The sequence below is a fragment of the Dermacentor albipictus genome, chromosome 1 (genome assembly GCF_038994185.2).
Source record: "Dermacentor albipictus isolate Rhodes 1998 colony chromosome 1, USDA_Dalb.pri_finalv2, whole genome shotgun sequence".
In the NCBI taxonomy this organism is placed as follows: domain Eukaryota; kingdom Metazoa; phylum Arthropoda; class Arachnida; order Ixodida; family Ixodidae; genus Dermacentor; species Dermacentor albipictus.
The window spans coordinates 460048387-460075456 of record NC_091821.1 but is presented as its reverse complement, the minus strand read 5'-3'; the positions used below and the strand labels follow the sequence as shown (position 1 = coordinate 460075456).

At 47.8% G+C, this 27070-nt stretch overlaps 1 protein-coding gene across 1 annotated transcript in view; it reads left to right on the top strand.

The window, feature by feature from the left end:
- The window catches only part of LOC135902810 (4-pyridoxate dehydrogenase-like), a 123380-nt gene continuing 96310 nt past the window's right edge, over positions 1-27070 (top strand). The window contains exons 1-3 of the mRNA XM_065433082.2: positions 1-211; positions 7820-8047; positions 19595-19788. Coding sequence (XP_065289154.2) covers positions 1-211; positions 7820-8047; positions 19595-19788 — 633 coding nt within the window. The remainder of the gene's footprint in view (positions 212-7819; positions 8048-19594; positions 19789-27070) is intronic.

Genomic DNA, 27070 nt, shown 5'->3' with positions numbered 1-27070 from the left:
ATGACCGATAAGGAAGACGCCAAGATGCTGGTCAGCATCAACAGAATACAGCTCGGAGGCACTTACCAAAACGTAAAAGGCAACATACGACCCCCTGACGACGTCTCCCGAGGCGTCATCAATGGCCTCATACCAGGAACAATCACCGCAGAACTTATGGCAGGAATCCAAGCCCCGGCACGATACACCGTTCTCCACGCCCGAATGATGGGTCAGTCTACCGCGCCAGTCGTATTCTTCGAAGGACCGCATGTTCTCTACTACATCATCTTCCAGAGCGCAGACTTCCGCTGCAGACCATATCGCAAATCAGTGCATTACTGCCGCACCTGTGGCAACACGGGACACCGCCAAGACGCCTGTCCGAAACCGATCCCAGATTTTTGACTGGGACCATGACTGGAAACCGACCAGCAAGCTCTGCGGAGAAGCGCCCGAAACTGCAAGTACAGAGTGCAAGAAGAGACTGAAGCCAAGTTCTCCACCCTACAATATACGGCAACAGCGCCTTAACAGACAGCAAAAAAGAGACAACCGCTGCAGCTCCAGCAGTGAAGGGTTCCCGGAGCTGGGCACCTCGGCCACCAGCTCGAGCAGTGTCAGTGCGAGCAGCTCCCCCAGGCGCAGCAGCTCCCACCCGGTTTACCAGAACCCAAAGAGTTTTATGAGACGAGAATCACGCCACTCATTATTCAGTGGATCAAATGTCTAAATTGTCATGAAGATTACTTTTAAACAAAGTACGCCGCTACACGCATTAGATATTTGCATTGGCCGAGTTTCAACGTTTTACCAGAACGAAAGACGCAGAAAAGCCTATTCGTGGCCAGCGTGTACAGCCCGCCTCGCGACCAGCTACCGGGCTTCGATCACTTTGCACGAGAAATCAGGAAATGCACGAATGGACGCCAACTCGTCATAGTGGGAGACTTCAACGCCTCGCACACGGCATGGGGTTATCATACCACCACAAAGGGCACTAGAGTGCACGATGCCGCACAGCAACACCGACTCACCCTCTGGAATGATCCTCTACAGACCACGAGAATTGGAAACGGCGTCTCCAGGGACACAAGCCCCGATCTTACCTTTACTGCGGACGTCCCCTGGGCAGAGTGGAGTCGACTCCAGGAAACCTTAGGTAGCGATCACCATATATATTAGATGTAGCACACACCCGTAAACAGACCAAGACCGGAATTGCACGGTTAACCGATTATAAATCTTTGAGGGACAAGCTAGATTCCGGAACATGCATAACTGACATTGACGAGTGGTTCAAAAATGTATTAGACCAAGCAGAACGTCACACCAAGATCATACAACTCGATGCCGATACACCCGTGGTCGACGAGCACCTCCTACATCTCTGGGAGGCAAGAAGTGGCCTCCTGAAGAGATGAAACCGACAAAAGCCTAATAGAAAGCTAAAAACACGTATCGCTTTCCTTGCCAAGCAATCGCAAGACTACGGACCACCTCGTTAGGCATAACTGGCACGTTTTCTGTAAAAGCTACAGGGGACTCTGAGCACGAAGAGGACCTGGCACCTCCTACGCGCACTCCTGGCCACTGAACCCACCAAAACGAAGCGGCAGCAACATCTTCACAGTCTTATCCACAACCACGCCGGATCAGAAGAACACCTCCTGCGAGATCTGCAAAAGCAACTATGCGGAGACGTACCCTCTACCGCGTCAGCTCGCAGCAAAGAATAACTCTGGAAAACCGAACTCAGAACTCGACCGACCCTCACGCAGGCCGAAATCCATGTAGCCCTATCCAAGCTGACTAGAAATACTAGCCCTGGTAAAGACAGGATATTCAACAAAAACCTACGCAACCTACCGCAGCAGGCCACCGAGTCTCTCCTCCGAAAAGCTTTCCCGCGCACGGGGTGAAGGAGATCGAGCGTAGGTTCTCCAAGCTGAGAGGTTTGTTGGCCTTGTGGATCATAGTGATGTCCGAGTGTTTCCACAAAGCAGGCAGTTCTTCTTTCTCTCAGCACTCATTGCACGACCGCATTACCCAGCAGCTGGAAGACAGCGACTACCTACCAGACACCATGTTCGGTTTTAGGCAGCACCTATAAACGCAAGATGTACTCTTACAACTAAAAGGCCTTCTAGATCACCTAAACAATCTAAGCAAATACTCCATAATGGAATAGACGTCAAGGGAGCCTTTGATAACGTTAGCCATGACGCGATCCTCAACCATCTCGAAGGCAGCAGCTGCGGCACTAGGACCTACGCATACGTCAGAAACGTTGTGATGGACCACACGGCAACAGTAGGAATCTGTAACATCTGCAATGAAAGCGTCCTACTTCGAAACAGAGGCACCCCGCAAGGGTCGGTCATTTCACCGCTACTCTTTAACGTAGCTATGATCAAGCTACCCCCACTCCTCGAGACCATGCCAGATCTGCGTCACGCGATGTATGCTGATGGCATCCCGCTCTGGACCAGAGCTACGAATGTTGGAAGGCAAGAAAGTAGCATACAAGAAGTCTTCAACAGCATCGAAAGGTATCTCCGAAACTGCGACCTCCACTGCGCCTCAGAGAAGTCTGAACACCTCGTCCTGAAAGCAAGAACGAGAGGCCGACCACCCAACTACGAAGAGCCCGACCCCAGAACCACACTCAACGGAACAGCAATCCCGAAAGTCGACACCATGCGAATACATGGACTCTACAACCACAAAGGCGGATCGGGAGCTGCCAGCCTACCGAGACTACAACGCACCCTTTCGCAACTAACGCACCTCGTCAAAAGGATCTCAAGCCAAAGAAGCGGGCTCAAGGAAGAAGACACTCTAAGAATAATATAAGCGCTCCTCACCAGCCGCATCACATACGGCACGCCGTATCTGGCTTTAAAGAACGCTGAAATAGAAAAGCCGAACATCATTATAAGGAAGGCAATCAAAGTCGCCCTGGGACTCCCCGCCATGGCCCCTACATCACGTCTCTTTAAGATGGGCGTCCACAACGCGTGGCAAGAGCTCGCCGAAGCGCACAAGAACAGCCATCTGGAACGACTCAAGCTCACGCCCACAGGGAGATCAGTACTCCGACACCTAAACTACAGCGAGACGTATGTCGCAGACACGGACAAGAAAGAGCGAATACCACCGGACGTTCGAGAGTGCATTTGCATCGCACGTGTCCCGCGCAACATGCATCCCATATATCACAAGAGTAGAAGACAAGCTAGAGCCAACGCCATCAAACGAAGTTTCAAGCATGACCCGAATGCCCGCTACACCGACGCGGCCAAGTATCCGGATCAAGACGCGTACGCCCTGAGCGTCGTGGACTGCCAAGGCTTCGAGCTAGCATCGGCAACCATCAAGGCATGCAACCCGGAAGCGGCTGAAGAAGCGGCAATCGCTCTCGCCACCACCACATGCACAGACGCAGCGATCACGTTCACCGACTCTCAGACCGCCTGCAGAAACTTCTTGAGGGGCCGCATCTCGGCCGATGCACTCAAGATTCTAAAAAGACGAAGCACTCCGCTCCCGTACACCTGCGTAACGTGGGTACCCGAACACGAGGGACTAGAGGGGAAAGAAGCGGCCCACGCCGCTGCCCGCGAGCAAGTCAGCCGGGCTCCCCTCTTCCCATGCGCTCTCGGACACGTGACAGAAGAGGCGGAGGCCGCACCCACCAACTATTCGGCCATATTGCAACATTACAGGCTCGAGCGTCGAGTGTACCCTCCACCGTACCCTAAACTCGACAGAGAAGAAAGCCTGATCCTTAGACGCCTGAAAAGTAATACGTACACGCAGGGAACGATAATGCATCGGCTCTACCCGACGCCCCACGGCTACCTCTGCCCACTTTGCAACGTATCCGACACTCTGGCACACTTTCTCCTGGAATGTCCGTGGCAGGAAGGCAACGAAATGCAACCAGGAACGCACGCAAAATGAGCAATAGAAGCAGACGGCCTGTTCGAAACGTGCGAGGCCAAGCTAACCCTCGGGGACCTGGAAGACCAACGACAACTTGTCGCCAGGGCCAAGAGGGCAGTCGAATCCAGAGGGTTTCTGGACTAAGAAGCCTTCCCACCTTAGGGTGATACCCGGCCTCACTCGGGACACTGTTTCGTTTAATAAACGTTTCTCTCTCTCTCTGGTCATTGTCACCTGGGCTATCACTGTTGTTTTTCTGTGCCAAGCCTTATTCTGCAGCTTGAGTACCTTGCCCAGCTTTCCATTCCGCCCTCAGTGCTTTTTCTGTGTTTCACGTTCTAGAAACGCACTAACAGCAAAAATTACTGTTCGTTCTTCTGTATTATCTCGGTAATCGTCGATGGAAAAACCGCGCGAACAACCTTCATGTGTAGGCACGATACGCCTTTTTTTTCTTCTGGAAAGCATGAGCATTCCAAGTGTCCGAAATTCAGATTTTTGCAGTTAGTCTTTCTTATACAAAGGAGTGCCCAGTAGGTACAACTTAGTGCCTTAAGTGACGTAATTTTGCTGCTATGGACTGGATTCGGGTTTAAAGAAAAGTCGTGTTGTTGGCTTATTTCAGCTGGTCTTTGATTGAGGAATAGAACTTTCAGCGAATGTTTTCTATGTGATGCTGCAAAAGCCGACTACCTTCTGTTACCCCTTGGCACTCAAGGGTTACTCAAGTTACTCAAGTTGTGGCCAAGTGCAAAATATTGTGGCAATATGTATTTCAGTTTTAGTACAATGTTATTTTTGTTCTGCCATGTCTTTCTCATTTTGTTCAGTAGTAATGAAGATGTTACGTATTTCATATACTTTCGTGCAGGTTTATAAGTAAGCTCTTTTATTTTGGTATGGCTGTCAATCAAACAATCTTCGCATTTTATTCTATTTTCTAAGTATCTGCATGTCATTGTTTTTGCCATTACCAGTGAGTTTTCCCTTTCTTTAGTTTTCATGACTATGTCATACTAGTCGTCCAGTTTTGTGCAATATGTTAGTGCATATATCAGAAGCTCGTCTACATTTTGGTCTTGAGGACGTTATATGAAAATATTTTTATACGTTTTTGTACATGAAACGGCTTTCGCGTTTCTAGCGTTTTTCGTTTTGTTATTTCACTGTATGTTAACTTTTGTGCTTGGTACTTAGGTATATGTCATGCACATTTCACTTTTGCTAATTTTTTTAGAATGTACCACACTACGTTATGAGAATTACATTTGTTTTCGGAAATGAAGTCAGTAAAACGAGACCAAACATCTGTTGTGTTGGAAGTGCAATTTTTTTATGTCCCGGCACATGTTGGTATAATTATTGGCAAGACTGTGCTCTTGTCATCGCACAGCCCACGGAGCACCGCGGGCCAGCGCACAAGCAATGCCAATGCGCGGCTCAGCGCGCGCATTGGCATTGCTTGCGAGATGGGTCGTGGTGCACCGCAGCGCGCGCGCGCGGTCGATAAGAAAAAAAAAAGACGCGAACGCGCCGCGTACGGGGAAAAAGAAAAGTAAGCGGCGCGCGCGGCATGGGGGAAAGTGAGCGGATAGCGTCGGCAGAATAAAAGCAAAAACAAAAATATGCTAGGGAGATGAGGCGCCGCGCGGTTGCCGTTTCTGTTGCCATCACAACGTAAACAATCTTGTGCGCCGCCATTTTGCAAGAGCATCGCCCTACTGTTAGGGCTGTAACTGAAGGCCATGCGAAGGTTTACTCCTGGGTGACTACTGCCGAAACGGCTGTTGGCGCTGAAAGGCGGAGGCCGACGTCGAATTTTCTGTGACACTGGGCCCTCAGCGCTGTCACGCTCAGAGTTTGCATTATCTATGAACCCACAAGCCCAGCAACATGTCTTACTTTAGCAAAAGTTGAGATCATTTGTGTTGCTCACCGTAATGAAGCTTTTCTAGCTGATCGCTCATTAGCGGCGTAATTAAGCTCATTGTTATTCGTTACAACGCCGCTTCGTTTCTTCCAGAGTCTCTCCCTGCATTGGGCCAAGTGCAAACCGCTGAGCCGACGCAATATCAATGGTTACGGGCAACCCTTCTTCAGAACGGCAGACCATCAAATGCAGTTCAGACAGCTTCATAGACTTTCAACTGGCGATAGAGGCTCTCTTTTCACGCAGCTGACTTGCTAGTCGTTGCTAAGGAAATGAATACAATTGCTGTTTTGGCCAGTTCGTCTTTCAACATCTTGTTGTAAGTACACCGCAGCCTTAAAACAAACTCATATTTGGCTTAGTGCAAAAAACACAAGAACACAAGAAAGGAAGACCAGATAGGATGAACGCGACTTCAATCTAAAGTTTGTTGTCGGAAAAGCGCGCCTATCTATCACTCGACAAAGATCAAAAGCAATGTATACTATCGTGTAAGCGGCTCGAAACGCCTCGCCCCCCCCTCACCCCCCCCCCCCCGAGAAATGACGTTTACGAAAGCTATAAAATTTTATTGTGGCATTGCTGTGCTTTAAAACACAAGACGAAGGGCCCCGAGAGTACAATGCATAGAAACCAACTCAGACTAGAACTTTTATCACGCGGCCGTTGATAGTGTTCGCTTTCCCAGGGAAAAAGCGATTTGTCGAAATTTGCTATTTCGCTTGTGTGAACGTTAATTGAGGGCTGGCTGACACACGTGGAACCATTTCTTTATAATGTCGAAAACCTCTGCAACCTCCCTGGTTGTCATATCTCTGTTCCGAAAATACTGATACGGCGACGGGTCGGATGGGCTCTATATCTACTCTGTACACAAGCCAGATTTTCGACTAAATCAACTCGGCCATCAGATTTTACCTAACCATCCTGTGTCTGAAGACAGCGAGAGCCCGTCGACACCGAACTTGAGGGTGCCAGTGCTGCATGGTATAATTTTAGATTTTACGGTCACATCAAATTTCGAGCCGGGGCCGCCGCGCTAAATCGGCTACGCTTGTAGCGAGTCCTTGCTAAAGCTTCTGCCGCCGCACCGCTGTACATGGCAAGGACGATGCCTAATGCTACCACCGACAACGCCTGCCAATTGTCCACCGGGACCTGGAGGACCAGGACATAGAATTCGCGAATCGCAAAGACTACTTCTGGCTGCTACGGACAGCAAAGAAGGCAGTGTGCCTTGGATCGATGTTACCAACCATTCTCGCGGTCGTCCAATGCAGTCACCTTCGACCACGCCCTAATTATCTCAAACGCAACCGAAGCCCATTCTCCACCAAACACCACCGGCTATGCGCAAACCCCGACAGCCCCGACTACCTGCCCACGATTACAATTTGGCGGTTCGTTCGCGGAACGGCGTGCAGCTCAACAAGGTGAGCCCAGGGAATGACGCAAAGATACAAATTGGCTCTGCCGGACTGAAATTACTCATAGACGAAGACCAAAATATACTTGATCTAAGCACAGTCCCATAAGCTACGGCCTCAGCACTTAGCGAGGTGCAGAAAATTACAATTCGTGCAACACTATATGATATTGCACTATACGCAAGATCTCCCGCTAACTCGTCTAAAGGGGTGATATACAACACGAATCACGACACCGCGTCCAACATGATACTTAAAGCCTTTGAACTTCCCACATACGAGGCGCTATGATCTATAAAACCAGGAAACAAAGAAACTATGGTGACCACATTCCTGGGGGAAACAGCACCATACTATAAGAAATTTTCTAGTCTTCGGGTCCTCTACACGAGGACCAAGCCCCATTGCCGAACCTGAAATGAGAGAGGCCACACAAAGGACTCTGCCCACAGCTTTTGCCAAACCGAAGTGGGGGCAGAGTCCTTTTTCTGTGCCACGGTAACCACTCTATGGCAGCCAAACCGTGCCCCAACAGCCTCCTTCCACCCTTCAAACCCGGAGACCGCAGCAGGCCCTGAGTGCAAGATCCTCGTATCGGAGGCCACGCGGAGAGCGCACAGAATCCCGCAAGTCGAGATCGCTGAAACGACGCGGAGCTGTCCCGGGGAGGAGCAGTTCCACGTCGCGTTCCGGTTCTGGGCGCATTACTTCATCGCGGCGACGGACACCATCCCATGGCCGAAGCCCGAGCCGAGGCCGTTTGGCAAGTAGCGGAAAGGGAAGCAAAGGAGCAGTGCAGTTCCCGCAGTAGCTGAGCTGTCACAAGCACACGTATGCAGCTGGCACAAGCACATGCATACATTAAGGGTCTCTCTGAAGACAACGCAACACTCAAAGCAGCAATCGCTAACGTATATGCAGTGTTCATAGCACCTAAACATTAATTGCTAGGAAGACAGCACTACCCCCACACAAAACACTTTCACCCCACACCCTGAGAAGCAGGAACAGGAAGAGCAGCAAGCGCACGCAGCCACTTCAAATATGACCCCGCAATCAGCAACCACGCAGCCCACCCACACCACAGGGAGTCACATTCGTCTAATATGGCACTTCGGAGTAGGCAGAAGAGATAGTTGCAAAGGCCATTTGGAGTATTTAAGCATCGCTTCCAGCTCCTATGCAGCAACAACCCACAGGTATACTCGTATAACAGTCCGCGGCACAAGAACAATTCGCTACTCAACAACACTACAACACTGAGATCACGGGGTAGATCACTAGACTAGAGGAACACATACTAGTACTGAAAGCTTGACAAAACCGCAGCCCCAAGAAAACAACTTACCAGGCTATGCCAGATGTACCAGACTTTTCGGATGATGCACCAGAAACCCTACATGGTTGCAGCATCACCCCCGCCCTTAACCACCACAATGGCCCCTCTTGTACATATATGCAGTAAGCAAGGGGGCTCCCCAGGCGAAAACACAGTGTGGAAGTGAAATTGCCGGTGCTACAATAGCAACTACAGATCACTGATGCAACACATCTTTACATCAAGAACACCACCTGAAATCATACTGAAAGAGAGGAACACTCACGTCTACCTACCACGGACACGTCAGGTATGGCACCGATTCACGTGATAACCTTCACATCCTGGTCAGTATGAAGCTGGTGGCCGCTCAACACCATCTTAATCAATCCGAACCGCTTGCCACGCTGCTAAAAAAACCCGCTGACAATAAAGAAGGGTCGCATGTTCTTCCTAAACCTCTAGTGCCTGCCTAAAACCCCAAACGGTCCTCAAACAGGTTTTGAAACAGGAGACGCACGCAGCAGGCAATTATCCGCTTCTAATTGTGGGCGACTTCTAGGCAGCCCACCTCCTCTGGGGTTATACGTAAACCAACCCCAGGATAAAACCTGCTTCACAAAGTTATTGCGGACATGGACCGCACTCCTGTCACCGATCCAAGGAATAGCAGGAGGCTCGGCAGAAGTGCTGCATGAGACACAAACCCCGACCTAACCCTCACTAGAAAAATCCTGCAAGCTTGCTGGGCCAATTTGGAGAAGTACCTTGGCAACGACCACGTGCTGCTACCCACCACTCTCCATGGGCATGAATACAAAGCTAAGATAGGCAGTACTCGTCTTTTGGATTAGACCAAGCTGCGATAGACAAGAGCACAAAGAGCTATAAATGAATACAGCCAACAGCATTAGTCAATTAAGGACAGGATTGTGGCTACGTAGGCCACCATGGCTGTCGCAACAGTCGCTGCTGCGGCTGAAGGTCATATAAAGCAGTGGTCAGGGCCATGGCGACGTCGTTCGAACGCCGACCGACCCTTCGAGACCAACATTGTCTTCGACGCGTCAACGTGCCCCACGCGAAGGAACGCACGGCGAGAGTGTGTTTATAATATAAGACGTTGTAGTTAGCAGCCGCAGGACTTCATATGTTTGTCACCCCTTTAAGTATAGGTCTCGCGCCAAGATTGTATTTTGTCTTGCGAATATAGACTTTGTTGTGTGTGCACTAGGGTATTAACTGCTTACCTTGGGGAGTGGTCTCGGGCCCGAACCTCTCTTATTACATGACAAACTGGCAAGCCTGCCGCCGTACCACGCGTAAAATCATCGAAATAAATTATCCTTTCTCGATTGCACGCTTACAGAAGTAAAGTCAATAATGTATACAGAAGGATTACCTACTATTGCATCACACCTACGATTGTCAGAGGTGGAATTGCTTATGCGGATTGAGAACCAACAGGCCGAACAATGAGCCAAACATGCTGCTGAGAGTTGCAACTAGGGAAGGAGACAAAATAAATCGAGATACTCTTGAGCTCAAACTGAAACTCCAAGAAGGAGCTCAAAATGAATCCACAGCAACGAACAGAGATTCGATGCATCTTCCGAGTGGCCCCTCTTCAGTGCTAAACCAAAAAAATGCTTCCATTGTTTGATGAGCGACGCGATGATTTACATGCGTTCTTGCAAATGTTCAAGTGCGTTGCAACAGGAGAAGTTTTGCCACAGCAGGAGCGAGCATTAGCTGTCAGCATGTGTTTGAGTAGTGAAGCGTTAACAGCAATTGGCCGAATCACTGCCACTGATTCTTTAGACTATCAGAAATAATGAAATCTTTGCTGCAGAGGTTTCCGTTATGTGAAAAAGATCACCTGGGGAAATGTCGTAAGGCACGGGCGGAGGACAGAGAAAAAGGGAGACAGCTGCTAGACTTTCAGGGAACTTGCACGGTTGGATTGATTTCGCTGACGTGTCCAGAACGTTCGACAGTTTTCGAGACTACATGGTCGCATAACAATTTATCCGGGGTTCTTATGGAAAGCTTACTGTATGACTGAAATAACAAGAATCCAAATAATTCGAAGAGCTAGCTTACGCTTCCGACTAGCGCAGGGAAGCTCAAACTCTATTGAATCTCGGAAAAGTTTTGGAGTACGCGAAAGACTTCTATAGGTATTCCATCTATGCTCCAAGGAAATCACTACTGAGGTGTATACTGTGGAAGCATCGATGGCATCAAGCTCATGACAAAACCCTGCCCAAGAATTGAAGAGATGGAGGGTCTGTGGGACAATTGGACACAAAAGTGGCGACTGCTTGAGTACGGAGGTCGACAACGAGCAACGTTCAGCCTGTGTGGTCAACGAGAAGCATTATGATTTTATTTTGTGAGAATGTTCGAAAACTGAAAAAAGGAAAAGGTCGTGACACTCCAAAAACATGATGAAACAAAAAACGTTCTTCTTGTGGAAGAAATGCCTGTAGTTGAATGGCAAGTGTTAGTGGAAAAATTACAGTTATTGGGAATAGGGGCAGCAATACCGTCATATTCGAAGAGACTTGGTTCCGGATCATCATTTGACCGGAGAGAGTGCTGCGTCCTCCTAATTGATAGATCTGTTATTGATGTATTACAGGCCAAGCTTAGGCAAGTACACACTACTTTACCACAAAAATAACAGCCTTATGTGTAGTGGAGCCGCTCTATGACTTTGTGCTCGGGAATTTACCCGGTGTCAGAGGACATCACGGGCCAGATATTACCTATAGTTGTGCTTTGATTGTTGATTGTGCCCTTTGCATTTAGGGGCACAAGATCGCCCAATAAAGAGTTAGCTTCGTCATTCACGGTTTTCGTACTGTGCTCTTCATCGTCACTATACAACTGTGACAGGTGAAAATTGTGACAGGGAGTTGGATAGATGAAAGCGATGCACGATTATATACAGCCATTATTTACAGGACTGGTCAAGTTTGCTGAACACGCGCAAGGTCCCGGCCATCTTCGTGTTCTTCGTTTGTCCAAGGCCGTTGCACGTAACATCTAACTCCGCCAGGCGGGCCTAGCACCGTCTCGGCGCAGACTAATTACACGAGGAGGAGGCACCGGAACATATGACTCCAACCGGGATACGAAATGATAGGGTACATAGTGAACAGCTGTAAAGTAGCACAATCACGTCACTAAGTTGCTGCCCAACATTTTAGGGTCCGGTGCAACGTGACAAAAGCTTTTCAGGAAGACCTGAACGACGATATGGAGTCCAGGGAAGCACAAGAGACTCCAGGAAAAAGCAGACCTGCCGGTGGTTTCGTTAATAGCGTCCTTCTAAAATAATTGCGAGTCGAATAGTGGCTCATGAGCAACATGACGTGCCAGGTGAGCTCCCTCAGGAGCATCGCAGGTATACTCTGTGCTATGTTGTACGACAGCAGGTAGTAACATGTCGAAAGGCATTGCTGGGTGGCGGCCGGACAGTAGTTCATAGGTTGACTTCGCAGTGAAATGAAGCTTATTTCTCATGAGGCAGATATGCCATATCTTGACTATTGGAAGCTACGAAACTGCGAGCACTATGCAGTGACAGATGACTTTATCTTCACAACGCTGTTCTGCGAGACAAATCTCTTTCGACAACAGAACTGATGTAAGTCGTCCAAGATGGGATATGCTGTTATTATGAATGATACCAGCTTGACAGGAGCGTCAGAGGCTTCATATGAATGTATGCTGCTGACGTCCCAGTTTTTGTTGGTAGTGCTCACAGTCATTTCAGTCAGGAAAGCATAAGCAGCTGGTCTAGAAAAAATTATGTGGCGGTGAGGCAACAGGTGTCTTGCGTTCGGAGAAATGGTAAAGCAGCGCAGTCATCGCATAGTGAGTAGTACGCGCTGTACGTACCACCATAAAAGTATAAAGGATCAGTTGCTAATGAGCAGCCATACAAGTAGACGGCCACACCGAGTGCGTAACTACCATGGCGTTGCTTCAGAACTTCTTGTTGACTCTTTTGAACATCGTTACAGTCGTAGTGTTCTTTGAATTACCAGGCAAGGTGCTGTACAACTCGTTGATATTGAAGAAAGAGTATGACTATATAATTGGTAAGTGTTGAACAAATATTAAATTTAGTTAGTTATCTTATTCGGCAGGTTAAGCTTACGGACGTTTGGTCTCATTAATAGGGCGAAGATTACTACTTCGTGGTACAACATCTAGAAAGGTCTACTTACGTGCTACAAAAGTTGCCGAGAGATTGCATTCCACCTTGGATATTGCGGCCAGACTGTAGCACCCAGAATGTCTTTCGACTATTTCTTGCATGCTTTTATGCGAACGATTTCATGTAAACTTTCACCAAAAATGACAAAACGATATATTATTTGCTTATTCACATAATCGCGCCTCATATCTCTTATTTCTAAGGTTCAACAAACTGTGAAATATGGTTTTCATTGGCTCATACAACATTCCTGTATCGCATGCATGGCGCAATCGGATCTTTTGGATGCATTCAAACAGTTACAGGCAAATACACCTATATTTTAAAAGGACGTCTTGTTGGGCGTGTTGCTCACAATTAACCTTGGGTACTATGCGTGAACACACTCATATACCTGCTGAATATATATATATGTATATATATATATATTGTAATGAAGCAGACGCGCCCTTGTGTATGTGCCGTCTGAGGAGGAAGACAAGGGGCAGTGGCGTGAACCCTTGCAGTGCCTTGGTTTATCTAGCGTTCTACACCGTTGTGAACGACAATAAATCCGCGTACCATCCCCATACCAACGGTCTGACCGAGCGCTTCAATCGCACACTTGGCGACATGTTGCGGATGTATATTTCCTCCGACCACTTCAACTGGGACACCGTACTTCCCTTTGCTACGTTCGCGTACAACACCGCGACGCAAGCGACCACCTTCTTTCCCCCTTTTTCCTTGTGTATGGCCGTGAGCCTTCATGCCCTTTGGTCACCATACTACCGTACCAACCTGACGCTACAGAGTATACTCCGCTTTCCGAAGTCACAAAATTTGTTGAAGATTGCCGTCAGCTGGCACGTGCCCTGACTAGTGAAACTCAAGAACGTCAAAAGACAAGACATGATCGTGATCATCAACCACCGCACAAGTTTTCTCCTGGTTCGCTTGTGTGGCTTTGGATACCAGCCCACATTCCTGGCCTTTCTTCCAAACTCCTGACCCGTTATCACGGTCCGTACCGTATCACTGAGGCCACTTCACCGGTAAACTACATCGTCGAGCCGCTCACCGTGTCACCAGACCTGCGTCATCGTGGGCGAGAGACAGTACATGTCAACCGCCTGAAATTCACAACGGTGTGGAACGCTAGATAAAGCAAGGCACTGAAAGAGCTGTCCGTAGCACGGAGCTCGCTCGCGATCACGGCACCGCCCTTCGTCTTCCTCTTCAGACGGCACATACACAGGGGTGCGTCTGCGTCATTACAATATATATATATATATATATATATATATATATATATATATATATATATATATATATATATATATATATATATATATATATATATATATATATATACGTGTGTGTGTTTGTGTGTGTGTGTGTGGGTGTGTCTGCTTATATGCCTGGTGTTTTTAATACCAGCCTTCTGTGAGTGTTCCTGGAACATATCACCCACTTTGGCTAATGGCTTTGACGCCGCGCTCCCATCACAGCGTTGTGGGATCAAATCTCGTCACTGGCGGCCGCATTTAGATGGGCGTGAAATGCCGAAACGCCCGTGTACAAGATGTTGTGTCGCGTTGAAGGACGTCAGGTGGTCTAAATCAATCGGGAGTGCCCAACCAATGCGTTCCTCATAATCACATTTCAGTTTAGCACTTGTAACCCTAAATGTTTTTACGCAACTTATCTATGCTCTTCCCTTGGGAATGCTACAGTCAACCAGTCTTCTTTCAGCAACTTGTAGAATCGCAGTTTTAGACTTGTCGCGACCGTTTAATTTAACGTCAGCATCGTCATTTCTCGTTAATTTATAACATCAATGCTAGCTGTGCAGACACTGGTCAATATTTTGACGAAGAATACACTGTTCCGCACGGAGCAGGTAGCGAAGTTTATAGTGGCGTCCAGTAAGAAAAATAAAATTAGCGTATCGGCAGAACAACGTGCATGGCACCCATACGTGCCTCAGTTCTGCAGAGAATCGTTTGCCACTCTTCATTCGCAGCTGAGTATCCTCTAATTCCCTTACCAATGTGAGGATAGTTCATACGTTCCTCGGTACATATCCATGTCTTTAGCAGTTTTCGCGGCCTCCTCAAAAGGAGAGGTAGCATTAAACATTTTTAAGGGGCTTGTATTGAAGCCGCGACATAAGTATTACTCCGCAGCAGTCATATGCTATAGCGCACTGCGTCAGGAATGCACTTGGTATGTGCGCACCTTCAAGGAACCTCTTTTACGTCAACATTGGTGACAAGTAATGTGCCTCTCTGAGCTCAATGAAGAAAAAAAGATACGCAGGAATGCCTAGGGAGTGTATGTGTCTTAAACGAACATATTTCATGTCAGCCTGGGTAACTGGACATGTGCCTTCTTCGATGAAAAAGAAAAATCCGGGAACACTTATGTACTTATCACTTGCAAATGCGCAAGCATTGAGGGGGTATGATTAGGTAAATGGTACATGTTAGTTTTATCGTAATATTTTATAAACAGCTTCAGATATTCTCATCGAATTTCACGCGCTCATAGAAGGTGCTCTGGGTACAACACAAGACACTTTGAGTCTAGATGGTTTGCCTTTCCTGTAGCCCATGCACTTCCAAAATTTCCGGTGTATTTATTTATTTGATGTACCTTTTATATGCAATCACTCAGAGTAATGTGATATATCACAAGGTGTTATTCTAAATACCTATAGGTTACATCTGAACTAAAGAGATATCATAACCACCTTGGAGTTCGCACCCCCCAAAAAATATCTCTCTTTGCTCAAAGCCACGAGGGGGTTTCTTGCAGTGTAAATTTTCCCGGGTTGTCATTCATATCATCATAAGATCTTTAGTTCAGAATCTTTATGACATGTTGTAGTACATGTGAACAAAGTTTCATTGGAACGGGATGAATACGTTCTGAGAAAAGGTACACCTAATTTGATAAATTCATCAAAAATGCAATCTGAGAAAACTAACGTTTTATGTTTGAATACTGCTTGTGGATGCTCAAAATTGCCCAGCAGAATGTATTTCACTGCTTACTTTCTTGCAGGTTTCGCCAAAACCCCTCTTACTGTTCCCTTTTACCCCTCGTCCTCCCTTGCTCTCGACAGAGTCATAGAATTCTACCATGGCAACACGCGCTTGGTCCATCCTGTCGAGGGCAATACTACAACAGACTTGGTACAATTCCAAGTGTCCTCAGAATAGCTTTTCGTGCAGAATTACCGTCACTGCAGTAGGCTACAGCATTCTTCGTTGCAGTCTTTAATGTATAAGCACTGACAAAGTTTTCTTAGGGCAACGGCACCAGATGAGTTGTTTGAGCAACTCATTGGTGTTCTCTGTTTGTCCATGAATAAGTTTGCTCAGAAAACTCATTACTTTTGAAATTTTTCTTTCTGGTCCATTTGCTGGACGATTTTCCCATCGTTTGACAAGTAACACGTTTGAAACTTGAAACAGAGGCGACCACGACCACGTAAGCAAAAGCAACAGTTTGACGTAATATAGTTGTTTTCTACAAAGGACTATTTCGTCAAACTCTTGCTTCGAGCTGTTAACAAATTCGATTTCGCCCCGCCATCTGCCAGCCACCTGGTTAGCTCAGATGGTAGAGTGGTTGCCACGGAAAGGCTGTGGTCCTGGGTTCAAGCCCCGGGCCAGAACGAATTTTTCATCAACTGAGATCCTTTCCTTACGAGGAAGCCATATGGGATTCCTTTGTGGCAATTACTACGATTGGGTTGATGTCTCATTTTATTTTAACATATGATTTTTTAGTAGAAATTGTTTAGTTACCCCATACACAAAGCAAAAACAAAAGAAACACACCATACCGAAGAAAACCGCAAACGACACCGATAACCAAACCGGTCTCCACCCGCAATTTTTAAACGCCAGGCGCACGGCATATATCGGCGTGACATTTAAACCGCTTTGAGCGGGCGCTCGAGGTCGCGCTTCCGCACGTTTCTTCCCCATAGTGCAGTAGATTTTTCTTTGTCGAAACTGCAAGTACAATTTTTGGGAGGTTTACCCTAACTTACTGTCCTATTCAACGGCACTGAGCGCTCCTTCGAGTTTCACGCTGCGAGTAATGTACTCTAGCGGTACGTGCTGCCCGAGCCTGCAAGCAGTAGAAGCCTGCGGTATACCACCACCGCTAGCTACCGACGTCGCGATGCCCATCAGGGGACGCGTCATGGTGATGCTCACTGTTGTGACTTGGGATCGTGGTCGAGAAACGGACCCTTAGCGCAGACGAAGAGAAGATGAAAAGCTTTATACAGTAGTATGTACAATATAGCAGGTAATAGCATTAAGTTGCGCAGCCGAGGTGTAATATCGAAAATGTGTCGAATCAGAAATAACTATTTTTGTTTTGTCTTGGTCCAATCATGTACAATCACTGTGTACAAGTCACGTCAGATGGGAAGCTATCGCGGTTTTCGTGACGTCGCGTTACAGAATGGTGTAGTGGGGGTAGTTAAAAAAAAGTTTTTGACCAATCGAGGAGGGCTGATTACAGCATTGGACTAGAAAAGTTCGGAATAGCTTTACGTTATAGCGCACTTGGACGCGTTAGATTTGCTCCTTCGAGGAGCTCTCGGGCCGAGAGCGAGGGTGTCGTGGCGTAGTGGCGAAGCCCACTCCCCTTATGTAGCACCTGGCGCGCTAGTGGGATGCAGGTCTTTCCTTTCCCTCCGCTCTGCCCTGTCGAGGCGCGGTCGTGGCGCGCTGTCGCAGCCAATGGCAATGCTAGTTTTGGTGCCGTTTCGCTGCTACAGGACGATAGGCGCTGGTTTCTTTGTTCAATGGGCCATATGACGCTTTCGCATGAAAAGAAGGATAGCAATTGGATGCTTCACGCGGCTTCCGCAGTGACGCTGCTTGGTGAGGTAGATTGTCCAGAGGGAAGCAATAACTGGTCAGCAGTCAAGATAAGCAAGAGCAGTTGCCATGTTGGTGAGAAAAAACAAACAAACAAGAGATTGATATGACCCCATTGGCTGCATGTTTATGTGACTGTACAGTGTAGCTATAGAAGTTTTAAGAGGCAGATTATCCAGTAAAACGCGTACAAAATCCTAGACAGCTGCGCATGTAGTTATGGCACACTTCGCTCAACCAGACTATGTGGCTGTTCGAACCGGGGTGCGCCATCCCGGTTTTAACGGCATGCTAATACATCATTGTCATGGAATAGCCCGAGAGAAACCTTACATACGCGTTTCTCAGCGTTCGCAAGCGCTGTCCCACGAGACATCTAGCTGACCAGACACGGATATCGCGGTGGCGTCCGCAGATTGCACAACTTGTGCAAATCGCAGTGCTAAAATTAAGCACGGCTGCAATACACGCCTAAGCCCGTGACGCACTTCGGCGGCGGCAATACGGTGCGCCTCTACGGCGCGCGTTAGCTAATCGCATTAACGTCGATAGTCATCATGGGATAGGTTCGGCGTAAGTTTTATTCTACAGCACCAAATAGGCGGGAGAGCCCACCCAAGGAATAGCCTGGTGCAAACAACCAAAATGCATGCTTTTGAATGTATTTTAAAGTGTAGTCTTGACATATGTGTCGTAAATATTGTAATTAAACTATATTTATTAAATTACAGCCTAATTAGGAAAGCCAAAAGCAACAGCCGAGTTTTCTCGCAGAAGCTACTTTACTGTTTCTGCATACACAGGCGCCGACTATATCTCCCCACTTGACGACGAAAAACGTTACTCCGCCGAACCCCCCCCCCCCTTTTTTTTTCGAACTTGTCAGTACTGGAATTTTGACAGCCACACCTGAGGTGTTTCCTTTACGTTATATTAACTTTTGCCTTCTAAAACTTGTCAGTTCATTCAAAATTGTTATACCTGGCGCGCGGTTGAGCTCCGCCGTTTATTAGTTCATGTTTCGTGTTGGTTTCTCAAGTGATGATGCGTGTTTAAAAGGTGTCCCAAAAAAACTAGATAGTTCACGCAGATATTATTTTTGTGTGTAAGCGTAATAAAACGCTTGTTGCTAACTAATGACTTAGCTAGAATCAGTGCACATGAAAAGTGACACTAACAGTAATAATAATAATCCTAATAATAGGACTGGCAGAAAGCGCTGATTTGATTAAGCCCTTCATTCTTTGTGTGTGTACGTCTTCTTCCAAAGTACGCTATTTAATACAGCGTTATACTTGAGGGCATGAAAGTAGTCATGCAAATAGAAATTTACGTTTGTTGGTTAATTAGGTGCTGAATAACAATGGGTAAACATTAGTTTGTTGGTTGCCTAGCGGCGGTATTAAGATGCTCATAATGTTTAAGCTAGATTTAACAGACAATGAGGGCCATGTGACTCCTACCGAAACCTTTACATTCGCGTGTTACGAAGCACGCACGAATTTTGCCAACGTCATGGAATAACTACGCACAAAGTTGTCATTCTGAGGAAAAAAGGGTGCATCTGTGCGTGATGCGTGGCCAAAGTTTCATGAGCGTCCGTTAATTAGTCTTACTGAAGGATTTCTTAAGCTGGTACTGAATAGCGTCACATAGCCATTATGAGCTATGTTTCACAGCGCCCCAAGAGAACTGTATGTTACACCGAATTTACATTTGGTGAAAGCCGGGGACAAGTTTAAGCCCTGTCTGCAACTGCTCATTTTCATGGATCATTTTGTCCTTGCTTATTTCGCGTGGCAATATCCGTTTTACTGATTGCCTGCGGTAACAATGCACGATTGTCCTCGCTGGCCGCTTCAGTTGGCGCAGGCTCCGCAGGGTGCGCCCTCGCCAACCGCCTCACGGCCGATGGCACAGCCAGCGTGCTGCTTCTCGAAGCCGGAGGGTTGGAGGACGCCGCTGTGCAGGTTCCCTTCTTCTCGGTTGTTTTGCAGCGCACGAAAATCGACTGGGACTACACCAGCGAACGGCAGCACAACGCCAGCTTATCCGTAGACGATCAGGTGAGTTCTTTTCGATTGGTCTTTGTGTGAATAGAGTGATAAAGAGAGGAAGGTTGTTTCTGTACAGAAGAGCGCTTTTTCCTTTGACAGCATTGCCACATATATTTTCTTACCACTTCCTGACGGCATGAAACTCGTCTCGTGGAAAATGTCAAGGACCTGAACACCGACACTTTTGAGGGGATTGACACCAAAATGCACCTTGAATAATCCTGTTACCAGCGAATAATTGCTTTAACCACCGGCGCTCTCCCTCATTTTCCTTTTCTTAATCTTGTAGGTTTCGCCTTGTTTTCCTCTTTGTCTGGCGTTTCCTTTTCTTTGTTTTTCTTTCTTTACTTACATTCAGAGAGTGCGTCGCGAGAATTGGCTGTAGCTCTTTCAAAAGGTCGGTGTACCGACCTTTTGTCGGTAGACCGACCGACCGGTTCTACCCAAACCATTGGGCAAATAAAGGGAAGATAAAGCGAAGTTGCGCTTGTCATCTGTCTAGATACGCCTGGCCCATTGAGAAATCCACCTAATTATACACCAGTGGCTGCTGAATACTGAACTTCTAAGCGGTTATCTGTTCACTTACCTCCCATTCCGGTCAATTTCGCTACAATGGGAGACTCCGCCATTAATCAGGTCCCGGAGAATTTCCAGTCCTTTCAACGCGGAACTCCCGCTTTCGTGTGTAACATCAGCGCATGGTTGCGCGGTGTTTCCACTCTACTTCAGCATGTGGCACTTACAGTGTTGAGGTTGGTGCTCCATGTGGGAAGCGTCGACATTGCGCACAATGGAGGGACGCAGGCTCTGGAGGAGAACTAAAACAACTCACCAAGAATATTTGCCAACGGCGATCACAAGCTCAGATGTGCCTGAGCCTCCCGCTGCGCCAAGTTATGAACCACAGACACCGAGGAGCGACCAAACGCTTCGTACACTGGTTCAACAGAGAAGCGTCCGGATTCGTTAGCAAAACGTGCCGCTGATGCCGCCGGAGAGAGCTGGGACGTGGTGTCTTCTACCTAGGCCACGCCTTCTAAGAACTTCCGCCTCGAAGGGTCCTGGCCGCCGACAGTCTTCATCCAAGCTCTGAAGGTGTGACGACGCTGGCGCTTCATGAAAGCCGCCTGCTGACTACCAGGACAAGCCGCTGGCAGCCATGCCGATAGGCTCCACAGCCAGCCGGCGTGGCGACCGCGGCTTATTCCGACTCTCGGCAGCCTGCTCGGAGCTCAATCGCCGCGGATGCCGGACTCGGCGCGCACGCCCCTTCCGCAGGCCCAGAAGCCCATCACGGCTCCAGCATTAACGCAGATGGCCTAAAACCTTCGAAGCTATGACGATGTCTCTCGGTGACCGAAGCAGCCGCGTGGGAACTGTCACTTTCAGAGCTGAGGTACGGTCCGCTACCACAGCACACGCTCACGTGCATTTCAGCAAATAAGGAAAACGGTTGAGAAACGCGTCATATATAATCGCCAAAGCACGACGTTTGAGTCCTACGGAGCCTCTAATTTGGTACCGTAGGGCTTGGGCCTCAAGCTAAATGGCCAACGACAACACTTGTAGATCGGGATGAGCAGACACAGTGGGACAAAGCACGTCATGGTGCGTCGCTAAACCTCACGAAAATATATATTGCCCACAAAAAACGCAAATGTCACCAACCAGAACAAGCTGAACACTCTCAAATTCCGGTCCGATTTCAGTGAGAAGGAGGGTAACAGCTTAGTTGACTATGAAAATAACAAAAATAATGCAGACAAAAGGACGCAAACGTCGGAAATTAGAACGACACTGCGAAGGTCAGACGATTTCCATCACCGCGAATGAATCGACGTACCACCATCAGAAATGTAAACAAAGGCGTAGAAACAACGGTAGTCAATCTTTAGTGTGCAAAGTTATCTGTTTCCGAAATTAGTCTTCTTCGTGAAAGTCTCAGATTCACGCTGTAAATTTAACGAATTTCAATTATATCAGAATCTGGATAGTTTTCTCAGAAATCGTCGCTTGCTGGAACATTTGCACAAAAAACCCAGCTGAACAGCCTTCCCCAGAGCACCAGAAAATACTTGGTCGCCAACTGATCAGAGGGAGAGATATTTGGAAATGTATATATCCGCTGTCCAAAATGATAGGATTACGGTATGCTCAAATTTAAAACACTTTTGACAGACGCTGTCGTATGAACAGTGCAAGTCATTGGAGTCGCTGAGCCAGCGATGAGATGTGATAATTACACCAGCGGATAAGGGTGGCGCAATAGTAGTATTCGATAACGTCGACTGCCTGAAAGTAGGACACCGGTAACCTGAATATAAGTATTTCTATAAGGAACTCAGACCACCTAACGTTCGGGCGGGAGAATGCGCGTGTCCATAGGACGCGACGAGTAAGCCGACACCTCTACATCCGAGTACTCACAGCTTCCATGTGTCCAAACCTTCCTTTATCGGGACATGCATATGTCGTCCGGAGTGCAACACGCAGCCTCGGCCACCTGAGCTCGGCTCGGCGTCACCGGACTGACATATTGACATCGTTCATATGTGAGGACATTATGACGGTATCATCCGTCCTTGTACGTACCACTCTCTCGCCGGGAGGGGGAAGCCTGTGACGAACCGCACAATAGTCCGCCAGGGTATATATATATATATATATATATATATATATATATATATATATATATATATCCATAGAGAAAAAGAGACAGTCTGAGCGTATCTCCTTGGTTTCATCTGTATATAATAATTATCGCCATTATTGGGGTGGGAGGATGCGGTTAAGAAGCTTGCAGGGACAACATGGCTACAATTAGTACATGACCGAGGTAGTTGCAGAAGTATGGCAGAAGCCTTTGCCCTGCCGTGGGCATAAACAGGCTGCTGATGATGATGATGATAATGATAATCATTATTCCATATCTTCTCCATGGCGGCTGCTATCTGAGATCTCGTCTTCGAATTTCTTGAAGACAACTTGTTAGCTTAAGAAGCCTTATAATAACCGCTCCGCCTCCTTGGACTAGATTTACCTGTTCAAACTCCACTATCTTTGGGTGCCTGAACACTTCGGTGTAGAGACGGGAAGGTTAGCGCGGCCATTAAAGATGTTCTTTTGGTATCAGTGAGATTTAAACACGAAGTACAAAATTTTAAGCCACTCTTTTGTCACCCTAGTAGAATTTGATTTGTTTTATTTTTATCAATATGGGACTATCTTCATTTTCTTAAAGTCATGCAGGCTCTTCTATCTCTACCTTTCTATTCTACCTTATCTATTAGAAATCTTATCCTGCTATTTAGTACTTCTACCTACATGAGTTTCGGCCACTCTCCCAGAGTGGGTACGTGCCACTATTAGAAATATATTTCTTTTAAATTGGAAAATTCCATCGAATTCTTCGAAAATCCCGCATAGCTTGTGGAATCCACATGTGTGATAGGAAGCAACAACGAAAGCAACACATCAGATATCTATATCTATATTATAGAACCGTTAGGTCTGGTTCCCCTCCTTTAAGTAGTGGAGGTGTTCCTCCATGCCAGAGCCGTACGAGCTTCCAGCCCTTCCTGGATCTGCACTCAGTCCGCCCAGTGCACAGGCTCACAAGCGAAATGTCGTACTTCTGCGCCTTTTCTTCAAATAACCCTCCAATTTTAGCAGCTCCAGCAGCCCCAGTTTAGACGCTCAATAGTCGTCAGCGTGATCCCCAGGTCTTCGCAGGACTCCGTAGTGAAGACATTGAAGACTGAACCGGCCACTACAACACAATCGGCTACTATAGCAAGTGGAAAGTCCATTTAACGTTACTAAAGTCGCATTCTGCCTCATCTACATCGCGAAAACATGCTTCCTCAACCACAAGCAAGAAATTGGCGATTTGGCCACATTTACGCAGAATACCCGACAAAAGATCCGCGTCTCTACGACATTGCGCATTTTCCTGGTGAGGCTGATCTACCTTATGTACGGGCTCTCATACGCACCATCCTACGTGAGGACGAGCTTCACGGTCGAAATGCCGCCCTCCCATCTGTTGCCCCTCACCAGCACGTATCTTCTGGAAACCGTCACATCATAATGAAAGAAGTAGCGTAACTGTCATATGCGGCACATACACTTTTTCCACCAGCCCGGCGTGCCTCCGCGTACGCTGACGTCAACTCGCAGCCACCGCTGGCAGTACCGGCTTCAACGCCTGCCCTGCATTCAACCAACCTGCTACGATCGGGATAGAGCCACCCACCAATCAATATCAAGTATATGTACACCTATGCCAACCCTCTTTAGTGCACTTACATGGATGGAAAGCCTTGATTTGGCGAGGCCATGGGCAGGACTGGCCAATAAGACCAGGTATTGGATGATGCTGAATTCATACAGATTCGCGACGAGGCAGGCTAAAAGCACTCACAATATATATATACATATATATATACATATATATATATATATATATATATATATATATATATATATATATATATATATATTGTTGCGCCCACAAAAGGCGTTACTTTGAAGCCGGGTAGAGTTAGAAGCGATGGCCTTGATCAGCTGAGCGCCTGTCGAGATGCAGCCAGCCAGCCACACGTCGTCTTCTTCGTACACAACTCTTCGGTGCCCCCGCACACTGTTTGTTGAGGCGTGAAACCACTATGCACCTAAGAGCGTCACATTCGTGAACGCACTATGCACCTAGGAGCGTAACATTTCCCTCCGCGCCGACGAAGCCCGCCGGGCAAGTCAAACAGGCTGTCGAGAAATAAAGGGCTTTAAACGGGCGACATGCGAAAGTTCAGTCTTGGCTGACCGTCGGCCATTTGATGTGAGACGTGCTATGCGGTAGGTTAATTCGCTGATGCGCTCCGTAATAACATAGGGTCCAACATAGTGGACCAGCAGTTTTTCACATAGTCCACGTTTCCTGGTCGGTTTCCAGAGCAACACTAAATCACCAGGGTCATATATCACGTGTCGGCGTCGGCGGTCGCAGCGTGCCTTCGAGCGGTCTTGTGAAACAAGAGTGCGTAAAGAAGCAACTCGTCGGGCTTCTTCAGCAAGACAGACTGTCTCTGATATACAAAGATCATCGTGGCTGGAAAACGGGAAGATAGTGTCTAGTGTATAACGAGGCGGACGAGCGTAAAGAAGAAAGAAGGGACTGTAGCCCGTAACTTCATGCTTTGAGGTGTTAAATGCGTACGTAATGAAAGGTAGCACGCTGTCCCAGTTCTTATGATCTGACTCGACACACATGGACAGCATGTTAGTAAGAGTTCTGTTCGTGCGTTCCGTAAGGCCATTTGTTTGGGGATGATACGGGGTGGAATGTCGAAACTTCGAAGCACATAGACGAAGCATCTCTTCGACCACGTCTGCAGTGAACTGCCGCCCACGATCGCTGATGATGACTCTGGGAGGTCCATGCCGGAGAATGACAAAACGCAGCAGAAAAATACACACTTCGGTTGCAGTAGCCGATGGTATTGCAGCTGTCTCACAATAGCGTGTCAAGTGATCGGCACACACGATAATCCAGCGATTCCCATCGGATGAACGCGGAAAAGGACCGAGGAGGTCGATGCCAACTTGCTCAAAGGGAGTGCTGGGGGGTGGCACTGGATGGAGTTGACCAGGAGGAGCACTCGTCGGACGCTTATAAGGTTGACACTCGCTGCAGCTGGACACATACTGGGCGGTCGTCTGGCGCATTTTAGGCCAGAAGAACCTTTCTTGAAGGCGGTAGAGAGTTCGCGCAGAACCCAAATGTCCAGATGCTGGATCGTCATGCATAGCGCGCAAGACGGAGACACGGAGACTCTCCGGGACCACTAGAAGATATCGTGGGCCTGTAGTAGAATAGTTCTTTTTGTAAAGAACCCCATCACGAACACAGAAACGAGAGGATGGTGCTGATTGCCTTGCGGTTATGAGCAGTGGTTCTAAAGTTCTGTCTTTTTCTTTCTCGACCTTGAAGGTATTTATATCAGGAAATCCCGGCTCCAGTGATGCGATATAGCAGTCGAAGTTGTCCGCGTCGCAGTCCGTCGTTGGAAGCGGCATGCGCGAGAGGCAGTCAGCGTCGGCGTGTCGGCGGCCGCTTTTATAAGAAACGGTAAAGTTATACTCCTGTAAACGGAGTGTCCAACGCGCAAGCCGGCCCGACGGATCACGGAGATTAACCAGCCAGCAGAGAGAATGATGGTCTGTCACCACAGTGAAGGGGCGTCCGTACAGGTACGACCGGAAGCGCTGTACTGCGAAAATAACTGCAAGACATTCTTGCTCTGTAACGGTGTAGTTACGCTCGGGCTTACTTAAAGAACGACTCGCATAGGCGACGACGTGTTCTTTGGTGTCGACGCGTTGAATAAGGACAGCGCCGATGCCAATACCACTAGCGTCCGTATGAACTTCTGTGGGAGCCGCATGGTCGAAGTGTCGGAGTATGGGGTGAGACGTCAGACGAGACTTCAGCTCACGAAAACTAGCTTCACATTCAGGAGTCCATTCAAAGGGAACGCCCTTCTGGAGGAGGCATGTCAGCGGATACGCGATGTTGGCAAATCCACGAATAAACCGGCGGAAGTACGAGCAAAGCCCTAGGAAACTGCGTAGCTCTTTTACATGGCGAGGTTGCTTGAAGGCTTCCACCGTAGCAGTCTTCGCTGGATCAGGTCGTATACCGTCCTTAGCCACTAGGTGTCCCAGAACGAGTGTTTGGCGCTCTCCAAAATGGCACTTCTTCGAGTTGAGGACCAAACCCGCTTTGTCCAAGCAGTCTAGCACAAGATCGAGACGTGCGTTGTGCTCACTGAACGTGCGCCCGAAAATCACTACATCATCTAGATAGCACATGCATACTTCCCACATCAAACCACGCAGGATGTTGTCCATGAAGCGCTCGAAAGTTGCAGGCGCATTACAGAGCCCGAACGGCATCACATTAAATTCAAAAAGTCCATCTGGTGTTACAAATGCCGTTTTCTCCTTGTCTGCCTCGTGCATAGGAATCTGCCAGTACCCCGACCTCAAGTCAACAGACGAAAAGTAAGACGCTGATGAGAGGCAGTCGATAGCATCATCAATACGCGGAAGAGGATATACGTCCTTTTTAGTGATGGTGTTGAGGCGGCGGTAGTCAACACAAAATCGCCATGAACCATCTTTCTTCCTAACCAGGATCACTGGCGCTGCCCACGGACTACAGGATTCTTGGATTACATTCTTATTTAGCATTTCGTGGACTTGGTCATTGATCACCTTGCGTTCCGAT